General features: G+C 44.7%; 1 protein-coding gene across 2 annotated transcripts in view; it reads right to left on the bottom strand.

Annotated features, from left to right (window-relative positions):
* Nucleotides 1–462: 462 nt before the first annotated feature.
* Nucleotides 463–14,707, bottom strand: part of LOC137381377 (otoancorin-like) — a 152,733-nt gene continuing 138,488 nt past the window's right edge. For both annotated transcript variants that reach the window (XM_068053869.1, XM_068053868.1), the window contains one exon: nucleotides 463–7,046. In XM_068053869.1, coding sequence (XP_067909970.1) covers nucleotides 6,976–7,046 — 71 coding nt within the window. In that variant the 3' untranslated portion in view covers nucleotides 463–6,975. The remainder of the gene's footprint in view (nucleotides 7,047–14,707) is intronic.

Raw genomic sequence — 14,707 nt, 5'->3', positions numbered from 1 at the left:
ATAACATTTGCTAATCTCTTTCCCACTCATGCTTTCACAACAGTATATGTGAGAGTTGAACAAAAAGAGTTACTGTTTCTAAGACAAGGATCCCACCCAAAGTTTTAATGCCCCTTCCAAAATGTTAGCCGAGCTCTTTTTTTTAGCTTCTGACTAACCGACTGTGCATTTTCAGCTTATTCTAGTTTTATTACTCTTGCATTATTATTAGAATGCAACTTGCAGCTCGCAGAAAATATTGAGTGTGAAATCTGAAAGTATGCATATAATTAAAGAAAGGTCATTAATCTGAATTAAATATATCCCTGAGTTTGAACGACAATTAGAAAACCTGCAAATCATGAACAAACAGCACAGCAACTAGGTCAAGAGGAATTAATTCATCAACTACCACTTCAATATTGATTTAGTAAACAAATAGAATAACTGTTACATTATTAATAATTACAGCTGAGAGTACTATTATGCTGGTGGTGTTCAATTCTTTATTTTTTTTTGAAAGACAGAAACGTATTTGTGACCACAGTGAACAAACTCATTAAGTAATGTTCACGGCCATTCAAGTTAACAGTCCAAATGTTTTTTCAACAGTATGTCTGCTGTACATTCATCATTTAAAAATCCCACAAAAACATATTTTCAACAATTATTCAACAACATGGCAGCATGAGTGGCAGAAATACAATGAAGAGCTTCTGCTTTTGTTATGTATATAAAACAATGCATTGTCATACTGAAATGCTTTATATATAATATACATTATGTATATATATGAACCACTCAACACCATAAATAAGCATATCCATCCTATTCAGGTGAAAGACATTCTGAGAAAAAGTTTAATCAGGTTCAAACACTAAATCTGAACCTTTGTGTGTTAGAATGCAACTATCTTCGAGGGCAGAATTTTGATCTTTGGACCCACTTGCAGTGAGGGAGGGCGGCAGCGGATCAGGAACCCGAAAGATATTGGAGCGAGCTTTGCCATGGCTTTTTAACCAACCGCAGCATTAATATCCTGCTTCCAGGTGTCCTGACCAATCAGAAAGGGTGGGCGTGATCGTGACCCGAATCTGATTGTTAAAGCCTTAATATTTGAAGGGACCCTGGCAGGGATCAGAATTGATCCATTCTTCAATTGTCAGGATAGAGACAGGAACTGGACTGATGAAAGCGCAACGTGGGAAGGCTGTCCCTAGTTCTTAGAGGCATCTCTGGAGGTAATGCTGTGGGCTGTCAGTACCCAAAGACAAATATTCTTCCTGACGGATAGGAGGAAGAGGCCAGCTTCTGAGAGCAAGCAGGCGTGGCTGGAAGTCACGGAGGAAGTAAGCAGCAGGAGTGTGGTTCCGTGATCACGCATAAAGTACCAAGAAAAGGTTCAACGACTTCATCAGGGCAGGAAGTGTGAGTGACATGCCAACATCATCAATCTGACTTTTTCCAGCCTTCTCCAGCAGAGCACTCCTCAGATCAACACACCTTGCAGCTCTACCCATTCTTCTTTCTTGTGGCACCTCCTCACATCCCCATGTGAACAGCCACCACTGATAATCATCCTCATCTTATTGCCACTTCACACCTTTCCCTCACTGTCATGCTCCATAAATGTTGTCAGTCCATTCTCTCAACTCAATCCATTTCTCACACTCATAACTGTTCTTTCTCTCCTTTTAGGAGAAGAGAGTATACAGCACCAGGGAGGGACAGAGATCTGGGGATGGCCCCCACCGTCATCACCATCCTACCGCTGCAGAGGAGGAGGCAATGGAGACGAGCAGAGTGGCGGACTGCACAGTCATTGGCGATGGAGAAACGGGAGTCTCCCAAATTCCTGGTGACAGAATTAGATGTCACATAGCCACATGGCACACAACAATCACTCATGTTGACTTGAGGTCACCAGTAACTGTAATACGATCTGCACAATTTTGACTTGAAACCTTTTCCCCTTCTCAGTTCTAATTTATGTCTTTCATCTTCAACAGATCCAAACAGAGGGGCTGGTGCAGGAGGAGGCCGAGAAGTCCTCAGAGGGGACAATTCACTCTGAGGAAGTACAGTCATATGATTCATGCGCACCCTCTACTAGCTCAGGTACACACACCTCGGGGCAGCCAAGGCAGGTAGTTGTGTTGTCACATGATGAAGCACACATCACCAGTGAGCAAGAGCTGAAGTTGGAGGCAGGGACAGCAGTGGAGAGTCCCTGTCAATGGGCACAGGACCCTCCAAGCTCTGTTCAGCTGGACTCAGATACTGAGCCTCAGTTGTCATCAACAAAGAGGACAATTCTGGAGTGGCAAAAGAAGATGTGTGAGGTTCTGTCAGCATTTCCTGAAGCACTGTATATGACTAGGGTGAGATTGGAGGAATCTGTTGCTAGCACAAGTGCCATGATGTCTCAGGTGTTTGCACTGATTTCCACTTCCTTGGATAAAGTGGCCACTTACATGGAGCATCAAAAGCAGCAAGCTGCCAAGTACACCCTGGCCCTCACCTATGGCCAGTACACTCGGTCTGCCAGTTTAAATATGAAGGAGGAAAGCCTTGCTTTGGCCATTCAGTGACTCACTGAAGTACAGGTGGGCCATGAGAGGGAAGATGGAGATAGGGAAACAGAAGTGGGGCTCTGTTCAAGGTGCTCCCACTCCCCTCCCCCACTCAGTGCTCCACATGCTGACTCCTGTCCCGATGGATGAGTCTGTACCTGCACAGGTGCAGTTGGGGCAATCTTTGACAGGGCCCTCATGGGCTCCAAAACCCAGAGAAATCTGGCCATGAACATCTCAGCTGTCAGAGCAGGGAAACGAGCAGTTTGCCTCTAACTTTGCAGAAGCCACAGGGGTAGCATCACATAGAGGTAATAAGAAAAGGAAGAGAAAGACTTACAATTTCACATGGGACATCAGTTGTGTGTCTTAAAAGCCTGTTATTGCCAATGTTAAGGCACCATAAACTTTATTTCAAGTCTCCATCATCCAGGCATCTCCATTGTTACCTCTCACCTGCCCACCAACCATCAACTTTGAGGAAAATGGTATGACTAGAATAGAAAACAAGCAATGGATATCAGTGAGATGAAAGGATTATTGACTATTGAGAGTGCTTTGATTTGGGGGTGGGCGGGGTACCAAGTAGGTTCAGTATTGGTGTTTCATATGGCTGCACATCCTCAGGCTAGCTGAATTATGTCTGTATAAGTCTGTTGGGGGCATCTCTGGCAGCGATGTGATCAGCTGCAGGGATCCTGGCCGCATCAGGCTCATCCTCTTCCTTTTCTTCCTCCTGCTCTGTAGATACAGAGAGTTCCTCACCCTCCTCCTCCTGTAGCTCCACACTGCTCTGGAACCCTTATTGGTGCATACTAAAGGGTGCCCCGGATTTGTTTAGGCACCTGAAATCACATCTTCAGCAACCTGATGGCTTGCTCAATGACTGCTCTTGCGCTCACGTAACTTCTGTCATACCTTTTCAATGCATCAGTTGTAGGGCTGCTCTCAGTTATCAGCAGCCATGTCTTTAGAGGTAGCCCTTTGTCTCCAAGGTGCCATCCGCTGACTCTGCTTGGAGGTGCAAATATCTGTGGTAGATTTGATTGGCGCAGAATGAAGGCATCATGGCAGCTTCCTTGTCATCTTGCATAGACATGCATGATTATCTTCCAGTGTTATACATTTGCTGAACATTGATGGAATGGAATTGCTTTTGATTGACGAATACTCCTGGTTGATCGGAGGGTGCCTTAATTGCCACATACGTACAGTTAATGACTCCCTGTATGTGTGGGTATCCAGCCGGAACAGCAAATCTGAGCACCCTCTCATTTTGACTGGCCTCATCAGTTGTAAAGTGGATGTAACTGGTCTAGGAAGCATGGCATCGGTTACCTGGGAGATGTACTTGTGGGCAACAGATTATGAAATACTGCAGGTCCCTGGAAGGAGACAAACATGAAGAAATTCAGGGCTGTGGTGACCTTGACTACCAGTGGCAATGCGTGCCCACCTGGTCCACTTGGAAAGAGTCCTTGTTCCAGAAGACTGCAGATGTCAGAAACAACCTGCCATGAAGGTTTGAGCCTCCTGAAGCACTGGTGTTCAGTCATGTCCAGAAAACTGATGCTCTATTGGTGATCCTGTGCTGGGGGTATTGCCTCCTGCGAGCAGGAGCTCTGTTTTCATCCACTCTGTCCTGTGGAGCAGCTGGTGGCATAGGAGAAGGCTGCTGCTTCTCCTGCTGCTGCTCCTCCTCTTGTTCCACATCAGAGGTCCAAGGTAAAGCTGCAGAAGCTGCAGTCGAGAAGGTTGACAGCTGGGAAGTGCACATCAAAAGGTCAAGAAAATCCAACTTAGCAGAAATGACCTCCAGAGTCTTGGAAATCACCTCCAAAGCAGTGAAAGCACAGTCTCAGAACAAGTCCTGTGAGCAAAAGCCTTTCACTTAGGCAAAGAAGCAGAGGTCAGGTCTGTGTATTTAAAGACGTTCCAGCCTGTCAATTTCACAGCCCTGTTAATCTTCATTGTGCTCTCGACTTGTTGATCCTGGCAAGTTTCAGACAGCCCAGGAAACCCGTGCACCATCAGTTAATGCCAGAATCCAGGGTTAAATCCTCAGTCAACAGGTTTTTTTGCACATTTAAATCACGGATGCACCATTTTCATGGCAGCTTCCTGCACGCTTTGAAACGCGCCCCATTTAAATGCAGAAGTTGGCGCGTTCCCGACATGACGGCATTTTTTTGATGTTTTAGCCCCCTGCATGCACCAATACCCACACTCCCTCCCCTGCCTTGCAGGTTAAAATCCACCCCCAACTCCCCCTCGCCCCCAGTTCTATTATTGACAAAAGCACTTTCTAGTCTTAAGTGGCCAGTGTTAACAGATCTTAGTACAAAGACTATTGCCTGACACCAGAAAAGATATGGCCGGCATAAATCAGATACAATGTTTTCCTGTCTTCTGAAATTCATTTTCTTTAAGAATGTTAAAAATCAAAAGAACAAACATTAACTCCACTTTAAAGCCTAGGGTAAATGATTACCTCCTCAAACTGAAGGTGTAATTGTGAGAATATAAAATGCACAGACACCACAATTTTGGTCACTTCCATAAAACAAATGCTTAACAGAATAAAAGTTCCATTCAGACCATTTATAAGTTAAGAGAAAGATTTTTGCTGTCTTTTTAAGCAGTTTATATAAGCCCATTGAAAGTTAATATGCTCACTTATTTTGCCCTTACAAAGAAACTCCAGTTTGTGTAAAGCACTGCTTTTGATTTTAACCAATGTGGGAAGCAATATCTATATTGTTTTAAAAAATGGGAGTATTTCAGTGAAACATACTCCGGTGGACTTTCAACGGGATCAAGGCTCCCGTTGCCTTAGGGAGCTGTCAGCCAATCAGAGGCCAGCAGCTGCAGTGCCATTGTGGAGGCAGTGGCTGCTGCTGGATGAGCACCTATTGGAGGTCGAGGAGCATCGCTGGAACCCGGGACTCACGTAGGGCAGGGTGGGACGGGTTGCGGGGGAGGGGTTATAGGGGGTAGGTAGGAAGGGCAGGGCATGGCTCCCAGCGGACAAGCCCATTCCCAATGCCGGGTCCCTCGATCAGGCACTAAGTGCCTTTTAACAAAGGCCCCCACAATCACGGAGCCAGGAAGCAGCCCACATGGTTTATCATGCTGTGCTTCCCGTGCAGCGGCAGGGCCGCCTGCCACATGGCTAATTGTTGCTGTAGTGGGAAGAGGCCCTTAATTGGGGCCAATTGCCCAGTTAAGGGCCTCAATTGGCGATGGGGCAGGAAGGCCGTTCACGAGCCTTCTCGCCCCGAACTAAATTTTGGTGGAGCTGGGATGGTGGCAGGGGTGGGGGAGTGGGGTTTCCCGTCACATCCAAACCCGCCGCAGGAGACAGCATAAAATTCCCCCCCTTAGTCTGGCCACCTTTGTAAAGAATGTAATGTGAAAAAGTAAATTTTATTGAACAAACTGCAGTTTTTTCATCAGCCTATAAAAGAATGTATAACAGTACACCATGTCCTATCACCTTATCCATACTACTCGATCTTCAATAAAATGTTGGATTTATGATTTTCTGAGTTCATGCAGGAAGTCTGCCTTCCCAAGTGTGTGTTCCCAAATGGGTAAATCCCACCAACAGTTTTGTAATAGTTTGAATTGCTGCTGAAATAGAAAAAAAATAGGGTAATGATGGAAAGAAAAGACCAACTAGGCCATCAAGCCTGCTCCAAACTCATGATGCCTGGAACATCACGGCTACACAGTAATCTCCCCCCATGCCCTACAAGACAGCGCCCAGTCCACCCCTCTCAGCCCCCACCACAGCTGTATAACCTCCTGGAAGAAGCAAAAATATCTCTTCGCCACCGCACCCCCCCACCCCTGCAATCCCCAGGCAATCAAAACCAGTCCAGGAGATCACATGGACCAAGTATTATCTATACAGGCTTTTGTATTACGCGATCTGTCCCCAGCCAAAAGGTTAATGGAACACAACCAGCAGTAACCACATACACATGCTCCTTCTGTTCCCTATCACACATTCACTGCAACAGCATCTGGTTACTGTTTACTAGCAAAATAAAACCCTCCACTTCAAGTCTGAAGTTTAAAAAAATGGTTTCTTGTACAAACTGGCTATCACCATCATTTTCATTTTACCTATGGCACCTTCCAGCAAGATTTGAGCTGACCGACATTTAAAATTAAGAAGTTACTAACACAATATATTATTTAATGTTTACCGTTTTGGTAGATCTAGTGAGAAATACCATCCCTTTAACTGCAGTGTTTTATATGGTTAACCAATTATGTGTGATGTTAATGGGAAGAAATTTACGGTGGTTTATAATTGTATTATTTTTAACTTGAAACTTCAATGGATAATTGCATTTGGGCTTTGCTTGACGTAAGTCTCAGCAACAGTGATTTTCCTGATTCTTCAATTCACAATTTAATGAAGTGCTGCTGTCAAGCCGAGAACCAGAAGGGTCAGCATTATCACAGGATTCCAGTAGATAGAGCCTGATCAGAAAACAGAATCAGAGCAATAAGTTAGAATGAAAAGTCAAACGTTGCCTATGTCATAACATTTTAATACTTAATATTTGCTGAATAAACCAGATTAATCAATTTTCATTTTGCTGCAAATGGGGAGACTGACTTTATTAACCCCTCCTGACGTCACCACATTCGGTTTCCATTCAGTTAACTGGGATTTTAAGGAAAAAAGTAGTCAAGGGAAGGTAAATGGTATACAAAAAACGTCATTATGAAGGACAGGTTAATCTCATGGACATGCATTGCTATGACGGAGACTAATTTATATTTGCTTTTTGGAGAATTTGTCGTATAACCACTTGTCAGAAGTACATTCACTGCTAGATGTGGAGATGGCGAATGAGATTTATACAATGAAAGTAGTATGTAAGTGGACTGACACTGTCAATTTAATACAACACCACACAGAAACTTAAAGATGCAAACAAGGTGGCACATGCAGGGCCACGTCATCATATGATGTTGAATTCCACACATCTTGGCAGAAGACAGTGAGAATTAAAAATTTCAATTCTCAAAATAGTTTTTAAAATGCATATATTTTATACAAGCATTTCTCAGCCTTCCCTATAAAATGAGTAGGGTGGTAATCTTCAAGGGCCAAAATGGGGCAAAGAAACAGATAGAAAACGAAATGTAAAGAGGGATTTAAAGGGGACTAAGGTGCAACTCAGTGGATTTTGTCATGTCAACATAATCATCAAAGTAGGAAATAAACTTAAACCCAATACTTATAAAATTAAACTCGCTGGCTCAAAATCCAGGTACTACAAGGGATTTTTATCCTCTGAAATGTTACCCTTCCATTGTCCATCAGGTCCGCATGTACACGTTCTGATATATAAGTTTGCAAGTTTATCAGTACTTGTGTTAACATGGTGATGATCGAACCATACTGATGTAGGATTTGATATAATTTAGCCTCAGATTGTACATTAATGAGCTTTGACTGTTTTACAGGCAGGGAATGGAAAATCTGGGCATATATGTTGCTCAAAGTAGTCCATCAATCTCTATTAAGAATATATCAGGCTATTAAAAAACCCTTCTCATTTAAAGTAGTGAATTTTCATAACTCGGCAGAGGCATTAAATTTCCATGGAATTCATCTCAATGAAGGTTGCAACTTCATACCAACTGGAGAGTAAATCCTGAACCAAATGACCCAAGGAAAGCATGCAATTGGAAAAGTATCATTTGGTACCATATTTTAACCCAGGACTCTCCTGCCCCTTTAAAGCTTCAAGCATTTGGAAGTAGCCTAAGTACTTGAAGGCAACCTTGTTAAACTTGGGCAATTTGCTACAAGATTCCATAACCTATGCAAATGTAGAAGAAAGTGTCATGAAGCAGAAAACCACACTGTCGAATAGTACAGCTTGAAAAGGGAATAGTGAACTGACAATTGTGAAACTCACAGCAACTTCCGGAATCCACACATGTGCTGTTAAATGTGGAAATCCAGAGTCAGGCCAAATATATTAAGTTGAAACGGGAAGTGAAGAGGAAAATAAGACTGGCAAAAAGAGAACATGAGAAAAGAATGGCAGTTAACATAAAAGGGGACCCAAAAATCTTATACTGCATGTAAATAGTAAGTGGGTAGTAAAACACAGGGTTGGGCCTACTAGGGATAAAGAGGATGATATATGCTTAGGGGTACAGGGGGGGCAAGGCTAAAATACTTAATGAGTACTTTGCATTGGTTTTTATTAAGGAAGAAGATGCTAACAATATATCAGCAGAAGTAGAGATGGTAGAGGTAATGGCTGGGGTGAAAATTGATAGGCAGGATGTACTGGAAAGGCTGGCTATGTTTAGAGTAGATAAGATAGCTGGTCCGGATGGCTTGCATCCCAGGCTGCTAAGGGAAGTGGGGATGGAGATAGGGGAAGAGGTTGCCGTAATCTTCCAATCTTCCCTAGATACGGAGGGGAGGTGCCAGTGGATTGAAGAGTGGCAAATGGGACACCCTTATTCAAGAAAGGGTGCAAGGACATTCCATGGGCGAGATTTCCATGCAGGAGTCGGGATCCTAATCTCATGTTCATTTCCAGGTCCTGACTCTGCACTGCTTTGGCAGTGTGCACGCTTTGCTATTTTGGTATGCAAAGTTGCTAATTGGCCTGGAGTCACGTTCTCCAGCCAATTAGCAGTAGTGGACGCAGACAGGAAGTGGGACTTAGACAGCGGCAGGCCCGATTTAAAGGGTGGGTGGCAGCCATTGCTGAGGTTGCTATTCACCCAAGGAATGGAGGAGGGTGCTGTGCAAAGGGCAGTGAGAAAGGAGGCCCCACCATGCCAGGGCATTGTCCAGTCTTTTGGATGGCTCACTGAAGGTGCTGCTGGAATTGTGACTGAGAAAGAACACCCTGTTCCCTGCCAGTGGTAACAGAAAGAGTGTAAGTCTCACCAAAAGGACATGGCTGGAGGTGACTAACAAGGTCAGCAGCAGAGGAGTGGTGAGGAGGAACTGGGTGCAGTGCCAGATGCATTTCAATGACTTTCTCAGGTCCGGAAAGGTAAGTTCAAAAATAGAGCCAGATGGGAGGCCTCCTGGTAGGCAGTCACCAGAGTGCAAAAAGGACTTTTTTCTTATTTATTTATGGGATGGGGGCATCACTGGCTAGGCCAGCATTTGTTGCCTATCCCTAATTGCCCTTGAACTGAGTGGCTTGCTCGGCTATTTAAGAGTCAAACACATTTGCTGTGGGTCTGGAGTCACATGTAGGCCAGACCAGGTGAGGATGGCAGACATTAGTCAACCAGATGGGTTTTTACAACGATCAACAATGGTTTCATGGTCACCATTAAACTAGCTTTTAATTCCAGATTTATTGAGTTCAAATTCCACCATCTGCCATGGTGGGACCTGAACCCATGTCCCCAGAGCAATAGCCTGGGGATTTGGATTACAAGGCCAGTGACACCACCACTACACCCTTCTCCCCATTCTGAGGCGCACAGTGGTCTCCTTACGATGGGAGAGATGCATGCTCAGCAACCTCCATGACCCATAAAGATACATCACAGCCTTGGTGCTGCTGGACAGGAGTTTGGAATGCAGACTGCAACAGCTTATGCAAATAAATAACTGAGAGTGCTGAGTGAAAGAGGCAAAATTCTAACCGTATCTTTCTTTGCCTTGCAGGCCAAATGGGCATTGCATGCCAGGGAGAATGAGAGGGCACACCTGGATGGCAGAATGCCACAGCTAGAGTCACTGACACTTTTTGAGGAGCAGGCCAGTATTCTGGCCAGATTGTCAAGCCACAAGGATACAGGGGGATGGAGAAGTGAGGGTCCTCTGTAGATGGGGTGAAAACATCTCAACACCTCCATGCCCTGGGGATGCATGGCAATGCTCCCCATGCAATGAGCTGTCAATGCCTATGCTGTCACTTCATTGTTCATGGTAGCGTGAGCATCTGCTGACTGTCCTGAATTCTCATAACCAGCTTCTCTTAGTCTCCCACAGGGCCAGCCACAGAGGGGCAGGAGCCCACACAACGCCAACAAGATCCCAAGGAATCAGAGGAGGACGGCACCTTGGAGCCTGCAGTGTCTTTCTTGTGGACCCTCCACCAGTGCAGATATTCACACCTCAATGGGTCCTTGTGCTTTATTAGAGAGAGTTGCACAGGGTGAAGTGCAGATCACATCAGAGCAGGAGGATTTGGGGGAGGCAAAGTCGGCACTGGCCAGTCCCACTCGGAGGATGGAGGACAGGCACAGCCCTGTTCAGCAGGGTGGAGATGCAGAGCCTAGGGAATCATGAAAAAGGCAGCTCTACCTGGAGAACCAGTATCAGCTGTATGGCAATATGTTCGAGTTACCTGAGGCACTGCGAGTCATGGGATGAAAATGGAGGAGTCCATTCATGTCATGTGCTCCTCAGTGTCTCAGTGCTTTGAGCACATGAGCTCCTCCATTCAGAGAATGGCCAACCTCATGGAAAGCCAAATGTAGCATCACTCAGAGTGGATGCAGGAACAGCGCACTGACATGCACAGAATGCACCAGTCAGTGTTGCAAATGGCACAACAGAGCATGGAGTGGATGCCAGCTGCGCTCCAGCTGGTGGAGAGGGCTGAGGAGGTGACAAATTGTGATGAGGAGACCACCCCTGACGCGGCTCTGTCATCCTTATCCACCTGCACGGGCCCTTCAATGGGCAAAACATCTGTAGATCATGCCCTGTGAAGGAGGCTATCACTGCAGTAATGCCAGTGCAGCAGCCTTTGGAGCTGACCCCACCACCCCCCCTCCTCTACCCCCCCTAACTTCCCCACCAGGATCTCCATGGCAAGGCCACCTGCCACAGGCATCTTAGTCCCAGAGAGACACGAGCAAGCAGACTAGCTCCACCTTATCCTCAGCTACAGGAGCACCTTATAGGAGTGGCCATGAGCGCAGGCCTTCAGATCAGTAATGTTACTTTGTTGGTCACTTGGGTGTTTCTGATGTAAATGGCGAAATGTTAAGCGATAAAGCACGAGAAAAGTTGTTGCTCGAAGGCTGACTTCTGTGTTTCGATTTCGAAAATGCAGGAGATTGGGAGGTGAGGGTTGGCAGACCACTGGTGCAGATTCTGTAAGGTGGAGAGACTGGAGCCTCCCTGCCTCTCCGTCCTCACCCCTTTGCCCCCACTCCCCAGGGGTCTGCCTCTGCTGTGGCAGATACTGCTCCTATGGCTGGTTGGAGCAAGCTCGGAGAAGCTTGGTCCCATTTCCTGTATTGCCTTTCCCTTGTTGGCAATGGAATGTGGAGTCTTCCTGAACACCTTCACAGCCCCATCTGATGTCCATTTGTGCACTGGTGGAAGGTGCACAAGAAAGACAGTGCAGGCTCCAAGGTGTCGTCTGTTAGCAGAGGAACCTGTCCACACCACCCCTCCAACCAACCCCACATTCCTAAGGCCCCCAAAATTCCCTTGTCAAGCGTGAAGGGAGGAGAGAGATAAGTCTTCTCACTCAGTACAACTGGTTGCCTCTAAATGAGGGCCTTCTATAAACCTTTCCTCTTCAATGCTGCCTCTTGCTTCTGTCCCACCATTCCAGATCACTCCCCGCTGTTTCACTGCCTCCTGCTCTTCCCTGTCATAGTTCTGGCAGTGCATTGAACCCGCACCTTAGAAAGAAAATCCTTAACTGGCCCTTTAACGAACTTACAACAAGCTTGTTAATAGGCTTAAGTGGCCATTTGCACAGAGCAGCAGGTTGCCTCTTCCCGTCGGGAAACTGGCACACCGATCTGAGGGACAGGTTTAAGTGACCAGCCGCCCCCTTTCCCACCCTCAGGAGCGAATTAAACTCCCACCCGAGTAACTACAGGCCAGTCAGTTTAGTATCAGTGGTGGGTAAGGTTTTAGAAACAGTAATCAGCGAAAATAATTTACAGGCGCTTGGAGAGGTTTGAGTTAATTAGAGAGAGAGCCAGCGTGGATTTGCAAAAGGCATTGACTAAGTTAGTTGATTTTTTTGAGGAAGTAACAGAGAAGGTTAATGAAGGGAAATAATGGGTGTTGTCTATATGGATTTTAAGAAAGCATTTGACAAAGTACCACACAAAAGGCTGTTTAACAAAATTGAGAGTCATGGAATAGCAGGGCGCTTGGATAAAAAATTGTCTGAAGAACAAAAAACAATGAGTAATGGTAGATAGTTGTTTTTTCAGACTGGAGGATGATAGACAGTGGTGTTTCCCAAGGGTCAGTGCTATGATCACTGCTTTTTTATATACATAAATGACTTAGATATTGGAATACAGAGTAAAATATCGAAATGTGCCGATGATATCAAACTTGGAGGTAACAGTGAGGATGACACTAATCAATGGCAACAGGTCATAGATAGGCTAGCAGAATGGACAGACAAGTGGCCAATGGAATTTAATACAGAGAAGTGTGAGCTGATGCATTCTGACAGAAGGGATAGGGAAAGGCAATATAGACTTAATGGCATCATTCTAAAGAGTGCGCAAGGACAGAGGGACCTGGGGGTTCATGTGCACAGATCTTTGAAGGTGGCAGGACATATTGAGATAGCAGTCGGCAAAGCATATGGATTTTCAGCTTAGTAAACAGAGGTATTGAGAACAATAACAGGGAAGTTACGCTGAACATTTATAAAGCTGTAGTCGGCCACTAGAGTATTGCATCCAGTTCTGGTTACCACACTTCAGGAAGGATGTTCAGGTCCTTGAGAGGGTGCAGAGGAGATTTACCAGAATGGCTCCAGCAATAAGGGATTTTAGTAACAAAATTAGGTTGGAAAAGCTGGGGGTGTTCTCCTTTGCGCATGGAAATTGAGAGGAGATTTGATAGCAATGTACACTGAGGTGGATTGGTAAAATACATTAAAAGGTATGACAGTACAGAGGCAATGGATAGTCTTGCAAGAAATACTACACAGTTTACAACAACTATACATTCCTTCAAGGCACAAAATCCCCAAAAGTAAAGGCAGTCAACCGTGGATAACAAAGGAAGTTAAGCATTGTATAAGATTAAAAGAAAAGGCCTATAAAGTTGCCACAAATAGTAGTAAACCTGAGTATTGGGAGGATTTTAGAATATAGCAAAGGAGTACCAAGAAACAGATAAAGAAAGGAAGAATAGAATATGAATGTAAGCTAACAAAAAATATAAAAGCTTCTATAGGTACAAATAAGGAAGCATTTGGCTAAGACAAATGTCAGTCCATTATAGCAGAGTCAGGAGAATTTATAATGGGGAACAGAGAATTGGTAGAGAAGCTAAATGATTACTTTGTGTCTGTCTTCACTGAGGAAGATACAAGAAATCTCTCAGAATTAGAGATCCAAGGAGTTAGGGGGAATGAGGAATTGAAGGAAATTAGTATTGGTGAGAAGATTGTATTGGAGAAATTAATGGGGCTGAAGGTTGATAAATCCCCATGACCCTGATATTCTACATCCTAGACTGTTGGAAGGGGTAGCTATAGAGATAGTGGATGCATTGGTGATGATCTTCCAAAATCCCATAGATTCTGGTGTGGTTCCTGCAGATTGGAAGTCGCAAATGTCACCCCACTATTTAAGGAGGAAGGGAGAGAGAAAACAGGGAATTACAGACCTGTTAGCCTCATATCCGTCAATGGGAAAATGCTAGAATCTATTCTAAAGGATGTGATAAATGACACTTGGATAATAATGATCTGATTGGGCATAGTCAACATGGATTTATTAATGGGAAATAATGTTTGCCAAACCTGTTGGAGTTTTTTGAGGATGCTACTAACAAAATCGGTGGATGTGGTATACTTAGATTTTCAAAAGGCCTTAGATAAAGTCCCCCACAGGCGGTTGGCTAGCAAAGACAAAGCATCTGGGATAGGTGGTACTTTACTAGCATGGATTAAGGATTGATTAACAGGCAGAAAACAGAAAATAGGAATAAACAGGTCATTCTCACGTTGGCAAGCTGTGACTCATTGGGTACCATAGGCATCAGTACTTGAGCCCCAGCTGTTCACAATATATATCAATGATTTGGATGTGAGGACCAAATGCAGTATTTCCAGGTTCGCGGATGACACAAAACAAGGTGGGAATGTGTGTTGTGAGGAAGATGCAAAGCAACTTCAAGGGGATTTGGACAGACT

This window comes from Heterodontus francisci, chromosome 22 (assembly GCF_036365525.1).
Source record: "Heterodontus francisci isolate sHetFra1 chromosome 22, sHetFra1.hap1, whole genome shotgun sequence".
NCBI classification, from domain to species: domain Eukaryota; kingdom Metazoa; phylum Chordata; class Chondrichthyes; order Heterodontiformes; family Heterodontidae; genus Heterodontus; species Heterodontus francisci.
The sequence above is the reverse complement of the archived record's forward strand: the minus strand, read 5'-3'. Positions and strand labels throughout refer to the sequence as shown.